Raw genomic sequence first — 18,953 nt, 5'->3', positions numbered from 1 at the left:
TCGATGAATAAAATGAGAACAAACATTAGAAACAAATATATTATTAAAGTATAACATATTATTTTTGTTTCGTACGATAGAGGATTCGTATCGGTATTAAATTATGTGCGAAGGTATAACAAATATATAATTATAAAATTGATGGTATTTCTGGTATTACGTACTATCTTTTATACGCATATGTACACACATATAAACAGCCAATTACACTTCTTACAAAATATTAAATTCTTATTATCTTTTAATTGCAACTTCATAATGCACTTTCCAGTAACAATAAAGTAACACCTTTTTGATTCTCTAAGCTTCTACGTCATAAATAAAAAAGCTGTTTATAAAAAAAGAATCATAAAAACTCATGAATATTTGAATAGCCGCCGTTACTTTACAACATTTTAATGAAATATCGATTAATGTTAACATTGAACGCTAAAAATAATGATGAAATATACATTCATGTACAAATTAGTTCTAACTATATAGAAATTTACAATGACAAAACACATCAAAAAAACTAGTTAGAGGTACAGTAAATAAATATGTAAAAATTCTCATACAATACTGTCGTTGAATGTGCTAACGTTCATACCGATTCAGGCAATAGCACTGCACTTAAAAAGGAACTTCATTTTCCTCCTGAACTGAAGGAAAATCGTATTACCTGGAGCATTCGATTTTATAAAAGAATATATCATTTGAACACGAAATTAATAGAGAAAACGACTAGCAGGCATGTTAACTGCGCCTCGACAACTGCTGGGCGGAGGATTTTCATCGTCAGAGTTTTCATTCTTTCGTAATAATATCGAATTATGTCGCCCTCGTTGTGATTTTTCCGCCTGGTGCCTCAATTCCTCGATATAAGCTGTTGTATCCTTTTCTACCAATTCTTGTAAGTGTTTACTCAGCGTTGACAATTCTGGTTTATCCTCCTCGCAAACCCCTTCAAACGGTACAGCTTTTTCGTAAAATAATATATAAGGTGTATCCGGTGGTTTCAGCTCTTTGAAATCATTGAACGTCGTTTGCGAAACGTAGCTGTCATTGAATTTATACCAATTTTGTTTCGAATCACGGGCATAAGTGAAGTAATGACCATAATCCATACTGTAGCCCGAATGAACAACGGCGGCGTATAATTGATACGTTTCTGTACTTGTATATGATGGTGTCGATACCGGTAATTGTATGTGTTCATTATACATCACTTTATGCCGCAGTTTCGTTCTTGGTCTCGTGTCAAAATCATAACGGAAATGTTTTAGTATTAAGATCAAATATGTCGGTGCATGCAAAATTTTGATGATTCTCTGTGCGTCACATAACTTCATACATTTGTCACATCGATATTTATTTTCACCAGTTAGTTTTTCTGGTGTAAGATAATAATTAATAAGATCTTGTACCGAAACTTCTTGATTCTCTTGTATTTCTTCTGGGAAGCTTAGTTGCAAGTCCCGAAATTTGTCCGTGTTATGAGAACTGGTATCACACTGAGCACACTGATAGGTAATTTTGCATTTTCCTCCAAGAACTCTATGTACAAGAGGTACCTGTGTATTCGTGTCTTCTCCACCTACAGATTGTATTCCACTATCCCTTGAATCTGAATGTGAATCACTAAGTTGTTGTACTTGTGCCAAATCTTCTCCTGTGACAGATTAATCAGAGTATAACATTTATTTTTAATACAAAGACATAGTAAAATGTATTTGAAATGTAATTTACTTTGTGTAAAATCAGCTAATGACTGTGTTTTTCTTCCTAAAGTTATGCTACCGCTTAAGTCTTCTTCAGTTGTCCAACGCTTAATACTAACTCCTTCATTTACCGATATGTCGTTTATTTCCTTATCATCCTTACCCTTGTTAAAGATACAGAGGATAGTAGCAGATTTTTCTTGCTCATGTAAAAGATCTAACAGGTGGCTGTTAAAAATTAATAATTATTGGTAAATGTAAAAAGATATTTAAGTCACCAAATACATATTTCAAAGCATTATTAAAAACTTATGGAATTAGAATAAAAAAAATAAGCATTAAGATCAATATATTAACCAGAGAAATTCTGAACTATCTTGTTGTTGACCCGGTAAAAAGTAAGCAGGACGAGAAGCCAGTAAAATTTCAGTTGGTGCCAAAGAAATCCTTTTGGAATACAACAACAAAGTAAACAGATTTTGTAACTTCTTAAGTACAACTTGATCTTCAGCTTTGCTTGCAGGTTTGTACATTAGTACTTCATAACAGAATCGCTTGGTCATTAACAGTGCTTGTAACACACTATTCATATAACATGTGTTTCCAAGATTTGAAAGGCCAACTTTTTGGACATGTGTTTTAATTGGTTCAATTATTGGTTCAATCTCTTCCACTTCATCAACCCACACATGTTCATTCTTTAGTTTCTTAACAATATGCATTCGTGGTTGCACAGGTAAATTATTTTCTAAATTGTTGAAAACAGATAGACCTGGGAATCTTAACATAAGCACTTTCATAATATCAACTAAATTTTGTAAGCATTCCTTGCTTGATTCAGAATCTTCTTTCATTAAATGGGACAGAACATTTTGTGTATTACGTACTATATTTCTAAATAAAGATGGATGGCCTTGTCTTTTTAAAACATAAAATGTAATTGTTGAAGCATTCTGCCGAACTACAGGTACAGATAAAGCACAAAACATTGCATGAAGTGATGCTTTGGTAACTTCCATAAGTATAGAATATTTGTGCTGCTTTTCTAAACCAAGTATAAATTCCATAATCCAAATGCTGAGTCTATCACCTCTCCACTTTGGAAGCCAACTACAAAGAACTTTTAAAGCTTGGGTTAATTGAGAGTCACAATGTGATTCAAAAAGAATCAAAAATACAGCTTGCGGTATGATAGAAGGCTCCACTATTTGTAATACAGCAGCCAACCCTGGTCCAGGATCTGGTTTCCATTTAGTATCTGATATAATTCTATATAATGTTTGTAGGCATATGAAAATTAAATTATTTTCTATACTTTTCGATGTGGTTTGTACTATTTTTAAAAAGAATTGAACTTTAGTGGCATTGTCATTGAACTCCAGAATCTTTTTTGGCTCATATGGCATTGAAAAAGTAGACAAACAAATTATAATTGCTTCACAGAGTTTCGTATGATTTACAGAATTTGGTAAGTAGACACTATGATCCAATAATACTTGAAGTATCATAGTTAAATGAGACATGTCACTAATTTCTGTATTTCTTAACATTGTTGCTATGTCATTTGAAATTAAATGAGCACTCAGTGATTCCTCTGGCAGATACTTTGCGAACCACATCAGGATTTTTGGAACTTCCTGCACATTTTTTATTCGACCATTCAATAGCTCTCGTAAAATACTTTCGTAATTAGTTAACTGTTCATATACAGATTCATTTTCTAACTTTTTAAGTCTAGTCCATCCTTCAATAACCTCTGTATCTTCACCGATCACGATCAAATTTAAACACTGTTTTATATCATACTTCAGAATTTGTTCAGTCCCCATTATTTCACAAGATACAATTTGAATAACACTTTAAATTACTTCTTTATAATTTTTAATTACAACTATCATTAACCTCAACCAAGAATGACTTTCATGAAAACCTAAATGATTTCATAGTCCTAGAGAAATAAAAAAAACAAGTGTCAACATCTTAAAGAAAAATTACTGATCTTTCTAAGCAACTATCCAAATTCAATTTTTGCTATATCCAAATAAGTTATACAACAATTTTTCTCTTTATATGAGAGATATATATTTGTGTAATTTTACAAAATTTAAAATATCTAATTATATTTTACATTTATGTATGTTTACTATTATATCAAATATGAATTTTTATAACACAAAACTGTAGGGTCATAGAAATTTTTCAGAGCGTATCGTATGTATACGTATGGAACAAACTAATATAATATAAAGATCATATTTATATAATAATGTTCTCTTTTTGTTACACATAACAATACGCCTTATTAATCGTTTACGGGAAATCGCACCCATCAGCTAACAAGTTTTTGATCATTCTGCGCATATATACCCAGTGCTCTTCTATTTTGCAAACTTCCTGAATCATTACATCTTCCTTAGGGATGTATTAGTGACCAGGATTCCAGACTGAAATGTAGCTCAAATAGACTTGAATGGGATCGAGTTGAAGTTTGAAAATGCATATTTTATTAGATACAAGAAATTCTCAGAGTTACAGATTTTCAAATTCTCAAATTTCTCGATTTCCAAAGCGAATGTTTTATTTTACCTAGACATTTTATCCACAGAGTATATAGCCAACGTAGTAGAAAGCATATGATAGGTGAAAAAGGTAAGAAGACTACTGAAGTTAGTCATCTTGCGCGAATCGAATTTCGTTGAACGGATACATGCGAACGGGAACGAAGGTAAAGTTAGGAACATATAGGAAGAAAATGTTGGCTAGACTACAGGTTGTTTCGTTGGTTTCGACACGGCTCGTACGGTACGGGACGGCCAAGAATAGCAAAGAGCACGCGAATCTAGCCGTCCTGTAACTGAGTCTGGTGAAGGCGACCGACCGCTCCCTTCGTGGTCCGTCAGAACGAATTTTAACGTATATATTTTTGTAGAAAAACACGGGATTCGCGATCAACTCGTATATGGAGGTAAGAAGCAGAAAACGGTCGTTTCAGCGTGTCGAATCACGCAAAGTGAACTGAAGTGTAGTGGCCTCGGCGAAGTGGAAATCCAAAAGCGCAGAGAAGAGAGAGAGAGAAAGTGAGAGAAAAAGAGAGAGAGAGTGGGAAGAAGAGAAAGAAAGAGAAGAGGAGATCGTGCGAAGTGGTTATAAAGTTCTTTGAGTGCAGTCGTGCGTGTTTTCGGGCAATGTCTCTCGAAAGTCGTTCGAGTTCAGCCCTATTTAAAAGGGCTGAACAGCTGAAACGTTGGGAACAGTCCGAAACAAATCGTGAACCGGCCCAACCACGTCAAGTCGCACGGAAGATCAAGTTCTCTGCGGATTGTGTATTCCTGGCAGCATGCGCGGCAGGCGACAAAGAGGAGGTCATACGTTTACTCCAAAAGGGGGCGGATATCAACACCGGAAATGTTGACGGACTCACAGCATTACATCAGGTATCATTTACTCCCTTTTACACTTTTGTTTATATCCTACAATTTCTTCCTATACACAGGTATATGCCCGACAACAATCTCGACCGAGTTTCTTCAGATTTGCTTCTCTTTTCCTCTTTCCAATTGCAAATGAATCATAATTCTTATTAGAAGATGACTACCACGTACTCTATAGCTGTTTAATTGAAATTGTATCGCTTAAAGTTCCTTTGGTACTTGCAATGTTACATTTAATGGTGGGAAAAATGCAGATGTGGTTCCGCCACGGAGTATACGCTTCCGCTATCTCTCACTATTCAAGCCATGCAACTACTCCCTCTGAAAACACCCGACAAAACTGATCGCTTTCCCCCCCTCCTTTTACCAATATTGTTTATATATGTAGAAAATTAAATCCTATGGAAGAAAATGCCTCTAATCTTACTGTATTGTAAAATTATTTCAATTCTATTTATATTTCTAATTGTTTGTATTGAAACATTTATTATTTAATTAGCAGACTCACCCGTCATTGCCTGAGTTTTGATAAAGATAGAATCGTAAAAATAAATTATATTCAATCAAATTATAATTATTAGGTACCAACAATTCAAGAATATATCTATACCTTCGATTTAATAAATACTATGTTCAAAAATTAAATTTTACATAATATATTAGAATTATATTAGAATTATATAATTCTAATATATTATGTTACTCTTTTTGCACGGATTAGATAATTTATTATACCTTCCATACTTTGATATATCTTAAACATATAAACATCCACAATCTACTTATAACTTAAGAACTGCTATTGACATGAAACGAAAAGTAGATTGTGATTGGAAATGTTATCTGTAAACTGTACAAGTTTCGTTAAAATTAATTCAATAATTTTTTACTTAAATCTGAATAGGCAGAAAAAGATTCAGAAAACTGTTGTTTATACTTAAATGTCATGAAAAGAGCACAAAATGCCTGAGAAGAACAGGTGCTCTGTATTTGCTAGTTTATTTTGATAGTGAATACAAATCCTGTAATATAAAGATAGGCATAAATAAAATTTATGTTTTGCTTTTGTAGTGTCACTTTTGTTTTTTATATGTTTAACAAAGTTACAAGTTGTATTTTTATTGTACATTAATAAAACAACTTACAGTCATAATATTAATGTACAAATATTACAATATTAATCTATGTTTTATACAATTGTTGCTATGTAATAATTAATTATATATTTAATCATTTTAAATAGATATATTGTATAATGTTAATCTCATTTAAATGAATGTTAATATTATTGATAAATTGCAGTTGTAATTTTTTATATTAGCTATAAATGAATATCATAATGTTCAGATTATCGTTATCTTATATACATTGTGTCAAATTTATTTTTAACATATTGAATCTTTTATATTAAAATTTGTACAGTTTTCTGAGCACTATTTAAACTCCAGCGGTTGTTAAATTAAATTGGAGTTAATTCTATTTTATTAGTATCTAATTATTAATTAATATTTGTATTTATTCAATTGAAATACTTAAAATTTTAATAAAATTAGTCCTTTTATAGTTATTACATAATAATGCAATTAATACTATTCACAAAAAATTTATATTATGTTTATGTAAATAATAACTCATTTGGAAAGGTATGTATAAATGAGGTATTTTACAGAAAAATTGTTGTATTTGTTACTGTTATTTAAGCATGATAGTACGAGGAAGTTTAGGCATTTCATGGATTTGCGAAAATAGAATGTGAAAATACATCAGGCATCAAATGCTATTTATAGTTCTCTGTTAGAAGTCAGAAGCTGCAGCATCTGTATTCTATGTCCTCTGTCTTAAAATGTTATTATACATAATGTCCTTCTTAATCCATATAAGACATCCTCTTTTAAATATCATTTGTATCACTTTGTGTTTGTGTATACAAAACCATAAAATAATTAAATGGTTCAGTATTTCCAATGAACTTCCAATATTAATATGTATGTTACAATATTGAATTAATACATAATTATCTAGCATTATTAAAGATGTATTATATCATTATGCATTAGTGCTTAATAATACTTAAGATGTGATTTTTCTACCTGATACATATTACATACTATTTGTATATAGAATTTTTATAATAATATATTTGCTTAGCCTTATAGTCTAACTAAGAGGAAATACAACATTTTAATTATAGGCTTGTATCAATGATGATCTGGATATGGTCGAGTTTTTAGTGGAACAAGGAGCTGATATCAATTGTGGTGATAACGAGGGATGGACACCACTGCATGCAACTGCATCTTGTGGATTTATATCCATTGCAAAGTTAGTATTATTTTCATTTTTATAATGAATACATTTATGTCAATTACATGTTGATAATAAATTTCAGAAATTGTTTATAATAAAATAACATGTTTTCTAGATATTTAATAGAAAAAGGATGTAATTTAGGAGCAGTCAACTATGACGGTCAGTTAGCTCTTGATATAGCACAAACTGATGAAATGGAAGATATGCTGCAACAACATATAAATAAAGCTGGTTTGTGTTCATAAATAGTTTGCCAAAATGATCATTTAATTACTACTACAGAAAGGATGTGCTTCTAATTCAAATTTATCATAGGTATAGATTGTGATCATGCTAGAAGTGAAGAAGAAAGGTCAATGTTGAATGATGCTAGAGCATGGCAGGCAGGAGCAGCAGGCAAGGACGCAATTCATCCTAAATCAGGAGCTACTGCACTTCATGTTGCTGCTGCAAAGGGTTATGTTGATGTTATGGAGTAAGACTTTTTAAAACTTTAGTAGAATCAATTATCAAACAAAAGTATTTAAATAAAGGTAATAAATAAAGTTGTTACCTATTATCTGCTATATCTAGAATTTACGTTCCAGAATCTTACTACAGGCTAGATGCGATGTCAATGCCCAAGATTTTGATGGTTGGACACCTTTACATGCTGCTGCACATTGGGGTCAATTAGAAGCTTGTGAACTTTTAGTGGAAAATTTTTGTAATATGGACATTAAGAATTATGCTGTAAGATTAAAATTGTCATATACTATATACAAAAACAAATTGTCTCTTTCATAATTTTACATTGATAGGATCAAACTGCATTTGATATTGCTGATACCAATATATTATCAGCCTTAAAGGAACTGAAGGCAAAACAACAACAGTTAATGAAAGATCATCCACAAATTATTAATAAAAAACAACCAACTATACCAAAGAAACGGTTTGTAAAGTAAATAATTAATAACTAATGTATGGAAAAAAAGAATATTTTATTAATTTCTTTATTTAAATTTCAGTGTATCAACAAGTAATGAAAATACTATAGTTACGCAAGAATCTGTGGAAACATTTGAAGAAGAAACGCCAAATAAAGTTAAAAAAGTTGAATTAGAAATTCAGTCTGATAAAGAAGATTCTAGTACTGGAACAAATAGTGATGTTGGTATGTTTTCAATTTACATTACTTATTAATGGGTTTGCTGATTTGCATGTCCACATTTAAACATTTTGACGGATTGTTTTATTTTATTACTAAATGGTGATGAATTTGTGAACTTACTATATGTGTATAGAATGTTCCATAAGTATTACTGCATTAGAAAAATATGTTGAAAATGCGACAAAGTAGTACTATTAGAACACTCTGCAAATTTAAAAGATGGAGCTAGTATTTCTCAATCATTTTTTCCTTCATAGATATAATATTACTACATATTTCTTTTTAACATGTTTTATTTTGAAAAACGCTTTCGTTTACTTAAATCCATTTACAAATGGTTGGGAAGTGCTGATTTAGGTAGGAATATATTTTTATGAAAGATATACTGCACACTGTTCAGTTTTGCAAGTCTATTTTACTTACCTTAACAGCAATTTGTATTTCTTGTAACAATGCTGCATGGACAGAAGCGACACGTGAAACAGATATGGAAGAGAGTGATGATGAAGGTGAATCTGAGACTAGCTCAGACTCACATTCTTCCACTTACTCCAATCAATCTGATAAGTCTAACGAATCAAACCACTCTCCATGTCTTACAGATGATGGTGAGTTTTGTCTGTAAGACTGTTTTTATATTATTAAAATCACACTTTGTTGCATGTATTATAAGATACATATGTTTTCTTTCTATTCCTTTTCATTTTAAAAATGCTATTTAAAAGTTCGGTTGTTAAAATTAATTTTTCAATGCAATAAACGAATACGTGACTACATCGATTTCCCTTTTATCGTAGAAAGTAATTGTTGAGTAACACATTCATGGAAAATATTAATTTTAATTTAATTTTACAGAAAAGAAAAATAGAGCGAATAGGGAAGAAACATCTCCGCGTAATTCGTCGTCTCCTGTCGAAGTTAATAAAGTTCCTAATCAGGTACTGCTTTTGTAATAGTTTTGTAAATATTTAATTTTTGCAGTACAAAGTTAAAAAAAATTCTAATTCATTTTTCTAATTATTTTTCTAGGCTCCAGTAATGCCTCCAAAGCAACAGACTGATAATAACGAAGAAGGAGTTATACCATCCTGGAGGCGTTCAGGCTCTTTCAGAAATAGAATACAAAACACAGAAACAACAAATACTGTACCTACAAGTAAGTTATTGCTACAGTAACAATTTACGTGATTTTAATTTAGAATTATTTTATTTACTTTTGTATACATATTCAGGACTTGAAGAAAAAGATAAAAATATTATATCACCAACAATACCAAACAAATTGAACACAGAACCCGATGTGGTATTGACAAGAACACATAGTTTTGAGACAGATGAAAAGTAAGTTAAAAGTATTTATCCATAAGCGCGTAGTATTATAATTTTGCAGTTTCATTTATTGTAATATCACACAAATTCTGTTAACATATTTACCTCTGTGTTACATTACAACTGTTTATAGTTCCGCATATCATTTAGTCTTACGTTTATTATTTTTTATATCAGTGTTTGCACATGTAAGCAATTATTTGTGTAAACATTTAATGCAGTAGATTCTTGAGCTTTACGCATATTGAAAATTAGTTTAGTTGTATGCATGGCATGATGCATGTTATGCAGGTTCTATGAGCAGTACATGGCATTACGAGCTCGCATCAAGGCGTTTTCCTGCCCTACTCTCCATTGCTGCAATGCAGCTACTCCTACTCACACCAATACTACGACCCGTTCTGCATCTCTACGCGAAACCTACAGGTGCGCATGTTTCATACGTGATTTGTATATTAATGCTTTCAATATGTATAATTCTATTTAGTATTGTACCACAAGTTCTCCATTTTTTCCGTATATGCTATTTATTTACATTTGTGATCATTAATTTATTAAGCTTTTCCATTCTTTGCTTTTGCTTTGCTTGAACATTAATAACTTTTGTGTACATTACAAATAGAATATGAAATTTCACAGTTTGTTTGCCGTAAATGATCTAATTTTATAAAATTCAGGTAAATAAAATAATATCTGTGTTTGATGTAACAACTATGCTGTTTTAACTTTAGAAGAAAAGAAGCAAAATTAAACTTGGAACTATCAAGACTGCCACAAGGAAGCAATACACTTTCACCAACATCTACATCTAAAACAATAGTGTCAAGTACACTGCCAACTACTACAGCTACAGCTACTACAACTGCCACAACAACAACAACAACTACAACAAGTCCTATTCCAACCAATCAAATTCGCAGGTAAATATTAAGAAAAAGAAAATTTATTTTTTATAAATTTGATTAAAAGTGTAATAAAATATTGGTCATTGAGGTATTGTTCTATAACTTTTTAAAGAAAAGTAAAAGACATAAAAGAATATATGCAGATATTTTAAACTTAATTATGCAAAGAGTATATTGTTATATATGCTTAAAAGAAACACTTTTAAAGACCAAAGTTTATATATTCATATTTACATCGTACAATGATGTTAATATGGTTGAGTAGTGTTCAACCAGTGGAAGGTACAACTACAAACAATTCAGTAGCAGTTCCTGGAACTCCCACTACACCAGGAGGGAGCAAACTAAGTCCAGGAAATATCTTCAAGAATTTCTTCAAGTGGGTACTTAATGTTTGACCTGAGAAGATTCTCTTGAAATGTGTGATTTCGCATATCGTATAATATCTATACACATGATGTTAAGTTATTGGCAGTGGCATGGACATTTGCTTTGCAGTGTGATTATTTATTTCAGTTGCGTATCTTTATCCTAAAATATTTTTACCCCAATAACCACTGCCTTGTTTTACTAGTGAAAATATTTCCAGTTCAGGAACACTGCCATCGAAACATTTGGTTTAATTTATTTAATCACATAAGTAGTTTCACATTTTGTATCCTTTTAATAATACATACTGTTTATCAATTTTCTAATACTGATACAGAATCGTTCCATGTGCACGCATTTGTCGTGAATAACTAAAAACAGAATAAAATACGTATATTAGCAAGTCATGTTTTCATTAATTTTAGCATGTTTTAAATACATCAAAATATATTTTATCTGTGCAGGTATATATTTATTAAAAATTTAAACAATGTTTTCAATATTAAATATTACACTTACTACTGTAATATTTATACATATAATCATGATTACAATGAATAATAATATTATTGTTTTCGTTTCAAATGAAAGTATAATTGTTTTATGTGATATTTGTAAATGCTGCTTTTGGATGTGTTCATGACAATGTTTAATGCTTCTTCAAGATTTTGTTATATTTTACAACAAATTTTCGAACGTAATAAAAGTACTAATCATAATGTTATTAATCTCGTATACATAATGTTTGTTTAGATCTTTTGTTCCTCCGGTTCGTGATGAAGAAAGTGAAACACAGAGAAAAGCACACGCGAAGAGAGTAAGGGAAACTCGACGTTCGACTCAGGGTGTAACGTTAGATGAAATCAAAAGCGCAGAACAATTAGTGAAGAAAAAGCAACAAAATAATGAAATTCCTACTACAATATCTTCTACGCAGGTAAATCTTTATTTCGTAATATCACTTTTAGCTTTTAAATACATATTCATAATATATGCAATTAATTTACGATCTTTTATAAACTAGGTACATAACTAGTTTGTTGTTTTCATTTTTATATTAACTATTCTTATATACTAAGTGTTGTTATAGTGCTGAAAGCTTTACAATTATTACTTCTTATTTTTTATTTATTTAATTTTTGTATAACATAGCCTGCAACTACTACCAGCAATACAGCCTCAATTACAGCTACAATAACAACAGCAACTCCTACTACTGTGACTACAAATAAATCCTCTGAAGAACTTAATTTGCCTGAAAGGCGGCCTTCGTGGAGGTTAAAAGTAGATAATGGGAGCAAGGTTTGTGATTTATACTATATATAAGTAGGTTTCAAGTTTGTAGCATATTTTGTATAAACAAAATATATACATATATATTTTATAACATAAAATTTAAGACATTAATTTTATTGTATAGTTCCAATTAGAAGACGCCAATAACAGAACCACCATGGTACCTAATCCTGATACTACTACAGCATATATGAGAAGACCTTCCACAGGTGCTAGTATACCAAGACCGTCGTCAGCTCCCGTTGAAACTATTGCAACAAGCAGTGCCGAAACAACCGTAACATTACCACTTAGACGACCATTGAAGCAACCTGAAGATAAAGGTATAGATAATACTCGTCGAAACTTAAAACATATGGTACTTGAATTTTACAAATATTAGTTTTTATTTTACTTCTACTGATACGTTTCAGAACAAGATAAGGAAAATGATAGCAGAAATGCACAAGCTACACAAGCTGTGATACAAAGGAGACGGAGACCCAAAAGAAGATCTACAGGCGTTGTTCACGTTGATATGGACGTTAGTAATAATTATGTTTCTTTATAAATTCAATTTTTCGTTGACGTTGTAGTAGTATATTTTAATTTTTTAATTGAATAGATTTACTAGTGAAAACTTTAATCAAATATTTTGCAGGAAATTGATCCTGAAAAACAAGACTTAACTGCCGGAGGTGATTGTGACGAGAACAAAATTAACCATGAGGTAAGCGATTCAGTTTTATCATTTGTGTTATTTAAAACGTATAAATTGTATTAACAGTTATTTGAATAACTTAGCAATCATATATTGAAAATCAATGTCTCTGCATTACAATGATTCTTTGATAATCATTCATAAATATTTATTATTTTCATTAAATTTTATTTTTATCATATTTTCTATTTTTACAATAAAATTGGTGTGCAATAGTCTAAATTCTGTATATGTTAACTGCTAAATGTTTATTTTTATAGTGCATTTCTAACAAAATCATCGAGTACTATGTACAACCGTTCTAATATAAACGCAATTTCATGAAGCCCAAGTCGCTTTGTGTTATTTTTAGGTTAGTCTCTGGGAAGATTAACCCCTATGCATGTATGCTTTGTTAAAAATAGTTTACTAATGTTTCTTCAAACTACATCTTAAAATTAAACTGGAAATACCAATAAATACAGTTTTCTTAAAGGGAATTGGTAATAAAGATTTATTTGGATGAATGAAATAAGAAACAAAAATAAAAAGAAATTGATCATGAACATGGCTTGGCGGTATCTAAAAATATCCTATCGACATTTAGAACAATTTGATACTTTGACATTTAGGGTAACCTAATAGGAATTTCCTTATTCTTTCTACATACTGCTAAAAATATTTGTTAATAAAATAAAACTTAAGAAATGTAGTAAAATGAATATTACTATGATGTGTTATATCATGTAGTAGGTAAAATTCAAAACCAGAGTAAATTGATAAATAATAATTAATAAAATTATTTCAGTTAGTCATTACTTTTATTTATCACTATCATGTATGCAGATATGTTCATATATATTCTCAATAATATAATTTAATATATTAATTAACTTTATATAGTTAATAAAATAAATTTATATGCACAAATATATGTATATACATTTATGTATATATATGTTTCATAGTATTTATTAATCACATAAAACCTTTTGAGACTGAAACAGCAAATATGTTTATTCTAAAACATACAACCTTGATATTAGTATAGGTTTATGCATGTGATTTATAAATAGCCTACCAACTGATGCTTTAGAGTAAACTGGCCGATGTTTTAAGTTCCTCCACCCAGTTCACGTCAGTCAAATTCTTGCTGTCATTAGAATTAGATCGTTTATACTGTGCATTTTGTGACAAAGTAGTATTACATTAAATCATGAAATATGTCCAAATCCTTATATAAAATATAATATGTAAAATCTTAATAGCAGTTCTAAAAGAAACGTGATTAACTTAATACAATTTTTAAAATAATTGTACCAGTTTTATAAACAATGTCATCCTACAGAAAAAGATCCCAAGCAAAGCCAACAACAGCTGCAGGATTAAGAGCTCAAGCATCTGCAAATGGAAGTTCAATTTTTGGACACAGATCACGAAGTATTACTGGACTATTTCCTTTGAATCAAAATAGCTATTCTAGTTTGTTAGGTGTTAATGGAAATTCGATTGGAGTGCCAAATTTTTTAAATAAAGTCTCCAAAAGTAATGACTCATTCAAAAAAAATTCTTACTCAAATTCCACAAGCAATTTAAGTTATCAAAATCCTTACACAACATATGGTGGAACTACGTCAGGATATGGAAGTATAACTCTGCCACTGAATATCAATTCTTTACGGTTACCATCATCCACAAATTATAATTATTTAAGTCTTAATCCAAACAACTCTCAAGTACAGAGAACTGAAAGCTTTAATAAAACAAGAATAAAACCAGATTTTCAAATTGGATCTAGAAGTTCTAGTCTACAAAGTTTAGCCAGTTCTGAAGGATACATTGTAAGAAAATATATTTAAATTCTGTATAAGGAGAAATACTTTTTATGATTTGTAGATGAATTTAATCATAGAATTTTAATTTTTTTTTATACATTATCTTTGTTTAATTTTGTTTTCCAGAGTGGAAATGATCGTTCTGGAAGATCTAATAGACTAGGATCTATATCTTCGTTATCATCGGAGGCACCTTCTATGTCGACTAGAATAAAATCTACAACATCTGAAAACGGTGAACTAGATTACAAAAAATTATACGAAGAATCTCAAGCAGAAAATGAAAGACTTAAAGAAAAACTTAGGCGGTCGGATGAACAATTGAAAGAAGTCAGAAATTTATTGGACAAAGCGCAAAGCACACAAAATAAGACCGTTCTATCTGAAGCTGAGAAAAGGGAAAGGAGAGCGATGGAAAGGAAATTGTCGGAAATGGAGGAAGAATTGAAGGTAAAAACGAATGATTTCCATTCTATATTTACATTATCATACTATATACTTAATATTTTTACAAAAATAAGTGTTATAAAAATATGTAACATTGATTCAGAAATCATATTTCAGCTAAATAGTTATACTTAATATATCATAATTTCTATTATTATACGTTCATGTATTTCTACAAATGTTTAATTATACGTATATTCCTTAGTTAGAGTGCACGTCACAATTTTTTCAATTATGTTTTGATTGTTATGACTAAATACAGAGGAGGTTTCAGCATTTCTGGAGTGGTTGATTTAAGGAAGAATCACAAAAGTACAAGCTGCTTTTAATGCATTGCTTTTTTTTTATTTGCCATTTCTTGATGCTTTTATTTTTAGTATTTTTATTGAATAATCGCGCTTATTATTTACGCAGTATAATGGTTTTCAATTGGCATTTTGTACTTCCTTTTTTATTATACAAACTACATATGGTTTAGAGTTCACATTATGGTATTGTATTTGGTGATACTTGAAAATCATTGTTAACGTAACAAATGATGTAGATTACATATTATTATTCTGGTGGGCCTTTTATAAGACAAGCGGATTTTGGGCTAATCGTTTCACTGTTTACAGCAATTACAAAAACTCAAAGCTGAAAATGAGAGATTGAAAGCCGAAAATCGGGCACTTACCCGCGTCGTATCCAAACTCACCAATACTACTAAATAGGTAAAGGATATAATGACAGCATCTGCGTTAACAGTGTACATCGTATTTCACGTACAATATTAATTAATTAATTGCAATATTAAAACTTTGAAACGATGTCGCTCACTGACTTATCTTACAAATACAGCTTCGCAAAATACATTTCGTGCGATTACGATCATTCGAACAATTTTATTTAAACAATTTATAACAGCTTATCGTAAAAGAATTTAAAGCTTACATAAAATACATTTTTTTCATGGAAATTATGCTGTAATTACATAAAACTAAATTTGTTTCCATTCCACTAATTACCCTTTCAAATGTATAATGTGTATTTTTATTAATTTTTGTCCATATTTTATATTTTTAAATTCTTGCAAAAAATACTATTAAATAAAATAGATAAAAATCGCACTATTGCCATTCGGTATTTTATATCAAACAGTTATATCAAACATGTAGATGTATGTTAACTGGCATTGAAAAACGCAGTCTGTCTTCTAATGCATTTTTAAGAATATTTTCCTTTCCACAAGCCCAATTCATTAATAAAATTTAAACAAAACTTAAATTGGAATTAAATTTATAATTTTCTGATAATATCACATCAGAAATTACGAATTTGAAAACAATCTTTTTCGTTTTAAAAAATAATTTAAAAATTATAATTAATCTTTTTTACAAGATATATTTATAAAATAATATTTTTACATTTTGTACAACGCATGTTCAATGTAAGAATGTAATATTTTAATTACACTACTCATTGTTTTATTTTAATATTTTAATGTCCAATGTTTATCGTTCATATCATTCTTCATTTGATGTGTGATGATAATTTTGTAATGGGAAGCTTTATAAGATGCATGATCAAATTCAGTAAGTAAAGTATAACATTTTTATAAGAATAGTGGAAAAACTATATTCTTAACAACATAATCTATATAAATTAACACTAAGTATATTATTTGGTAAACACAGTTTCATCAAAGATATTATATTAGGATATAACACCACTCAAAATTATTATTATAAGCACAAAGGATATAGTATGCTCCATATTGGGTAGTACATACATAATTGTTATTATATTGAAGAGATTTTTTATGTGTAAAAGTATGGTGTTACAATTACACCCACCTGTTACATAAATGTATATTACGTTGCTCGTTTAACATTATTCCTTTAGTTTGCATCAAATTATTATATTGTTTTGGTTTCTAAAGCTTTAGTTGCAACAATATATGCTTGTTTCCCCTTTCCAATTTTTTTTTTCAAACGTTTTTTTCACCTAATTTACAACGGTATTGCCTTTGTATTTCTTTCCTTTTTCATTTAAGAAATATAATTAAATGTGACACAAAATATTTGTATATTTTTCCTTTTTTTAGGTAATGGACCAACTAAAATGTGAAAATCAGAGGCTAAAAGATGAAAATGGTGCCTTGATCAGAGTAATCAGCAAATTATCAAAATAACTCCAGTGGTCTTAAAAGAAGGCTGTATAGCGTTTCTTATGTTGCATTACAATTGCATTGAATGAATTGTTTTAGCTATAAAATATCATGATCATTATTGCTAGTATTCTTACAATGTATATTACATCATCACATATTGATGAATTTATTCTTATGCTAGTAATTTAATTTATTATCAAATTACTCGCGTGGCTGTGCCAAGAGCGAAAAGAGACATTGCTCCTATTCTTAGAATTGTGAATAGTTGACCATAAAGGATCTAGAATTTTTACTTTCTCACATTTAACTCTTCCTCTCGAAGATAAATTTCATGGTTCATTTTAGAGCCGTCACTTTATAAAGCAAAATGTACTTCGTTCAAATTATTGAAAAAACAAACGTTCTTTACGACAGTTTTTTTTTAAAGAACTCACGTTATTAATGTTGACTCTTTATAAGGACATTTTGTAAATATTTAATAGATAATGATAATGTGGCATTTTAGAGTTAAATAAGGACAAAATTTTTTACTTTCAAAAAACACGTCAGAAATATATATATATCAAATTTATTGTATAAACTTGTTTCCATAATTGTAATGCAAGCGAAAACATTCGTCACGTATTACAAGACTAAGTAGAACAATAAAAGGAAGTAAATTAAGAGGATGATTTTCATGCTATTCAAGTGGCCTTTCCTGGAAGACTGTAATTTGTAATCCTTCCATCATTGCCATTTTTACAGAGAATAGAAAGTTCATGCATTGAATAATGTATGTTTTAATATAATTTTGCAATTCACTGTTAACAAAAATATGATTCAAGTGAAATTTTTTAATGTGTATAAAGCGATGAAGGCAATTGTTTTCAGTAACTGAAATCAATGATGAAAACTGTGTTATTATTTTTAATAACTAATTTAATGTATTGGATTAAAACAAGAAAACAATATTAGCTTTTGATAGCAATGTTTATAATGAAGTTTTAATTTTAGTAAAAAAACATATGAATTTATAATCAGCGAAAAGGAGAACAAATGACAATGTATGGGTGACATGTTTTTTAACGATGTTATTGTAAAAAATTGTACAAAAATAAGTTGATATGGTTGTTTCATAATGATGTTTGTTATAAAATAACAATTTTGTGTAACTGTTTAGTATATAGATATTTTCATTGTATTATATAATAGCAATATATATGTGCTTATTACATTTGAAAAATATTTGGATGAAAGTAGTATTACAATATACACAATGCCCGTTATTGTAAATTATAAAAAAAATCATTTTGTACAATTTGTGATAAACGGTTCAATCTTTATCAAACAACTGTATGTTTAATCATT

At 29.6% G+C, this 18,953-nt stretch overlaps 2 protein-coding genes across 13 annotated transcripts; one reads left to right on the top strand and one right to left on the bottom strand.

The window, feature by feature from the left end:
- Positions 1–21: 21 nt before the first annotated feature.
- LOC100880047 (ubiquitin carboxyl-terminal hydrolase 35) lies at positions 22–3,663 on the bottom strand. The gene is made up of 3 exons (XM_076529470.1): positions 2,058–3,663; positions 1,729–1,928; positions 22–1,651 (listed from the first exon to the last, which is right to left on the bottom strand). Exons 1-3 carry the CDS (start codon positions 3,527–3,529, stop codon positions 708–710), a joined length of 2,616 nt encoding a protein of 871 aa, XP_076385585.1. The 5' UTR covers positions 3,530–3,663; the 3' UTR covers positions 22–707.
- Positions 3,664–4,463: 800 nt separating this feature from the next.
- Positions 4,464–18,269, top strand: Mbs (Myosin binding subunit). 12 transcript variants are annotated; one of them, XM_076529466.1, is made up of 22 exons: positions 4,465–5,134; positions 7,323–7,453; positions 7,554–7,672; positions 7,757–7,916; positions 8,029–8,173; positions 8,242–8,375; positions 8,452–8,597; positions 9,026–9,202; positions 9,450–9,532; positions 9,624–9,750; positions 9,827–9,935; positions 10,215–10,349; positions 10,658–10,843; positions 11,094–11,207; positions 11,951–12,134; positions 12,350–12,499; positions 12,618–12,816; positions 12,907–13,016; positions 13,134–13,202; positions 15,134–15,457; positions 16,072–16,167; positions 17,541–18,269. In XM_076529466.1, exons 1-21 carry the CDS (start codon positions 4,886–4,888, stop codon positions 16,165–16,167), a joined length of 3,147 nt encoding a protein of 1,048 aa, XP_076385581.1. In that variant the 5' UTR covers positions 4,465–4,885; the 3' UTR covers positions 17,541–18,269. The 12 variants fall into 12 exon arrangements, with proteins under 12 accessions (XP_076385583.1, XP_012146154.2, XP_076385584.1 ...); XM_012290755.2 differs by having other exon boundaries at positions 10,655–10,843; XM_012290758.2 differs by having other exon boundaries at positions 4,466–5,134; positions 9,062–9,202; positions 10,655–10,843.
- The last annotated feature ends 684 nt before the right edge of the window (positions 18,270–18,953 follow it).

Source organism: Megachile rotundata, chromosome 3, assembly GCF_050947335.1.
Source record: "Megachile rotundata isolate GNS110a chromosome 3, iyMegRotu1, whole genome shotgun sequence".
Lineage (NCBI taxonomy): Eukaryota > Metazoa > Arthropoda > Insecta > Hymenoptera > Megachilidae > Megachile > Megachile rotundata.
The sequence above is the reverse complement of the archived record's forward strand: the minus strand, read 5'-3'. Positions and strand labels throughout refer to the sequence as shown.

Bases quoted from the DNA above. Each gene is read 5' to 3' on its own strand.
- LOC100880047 (XM_076529470.1), bottom strand. From the start codon at position 3,529: ATGGGGACTGAACAAATTCTGAAGTATGATATAAAACAGTGTTTAAAT. The intron at 1,929-2,057 runs GTTAATATATTG...AATTTTTAACAG, and splicing joins GATAGTTCAGAATTTCTCTG to CCACCTGTTAGATCTTTTAC. The intron at 1,652-1,728 runs GTAAATTACATT...AATCTGTCACAG, and splicing joins ATTAGCTGATTTTACACAAA to GAGAAGATTTGGCACAAGTA.
- Mbs (XM_012290755.2), top strand. From the start codon at position 4,886: ATGTCTCTCGAAAGTCGTTCGAGTTCAGCCCTATTTAAAAGGGCTGAA. The intron at 5,135-7,322 runs GTATCATTTACT...TTTTAATTATAG, and splicing joins GACTCACAGCATTACATCAG to GCTTGTATCAATGATGATCT. The intron at 9,936-10,214 runs GTAAGTTAAAAG...CATGTTATGCAG, and splicing joins AGTTTTGAGACAGATGAAAA to GTTCTATGAGCAGTACATGG.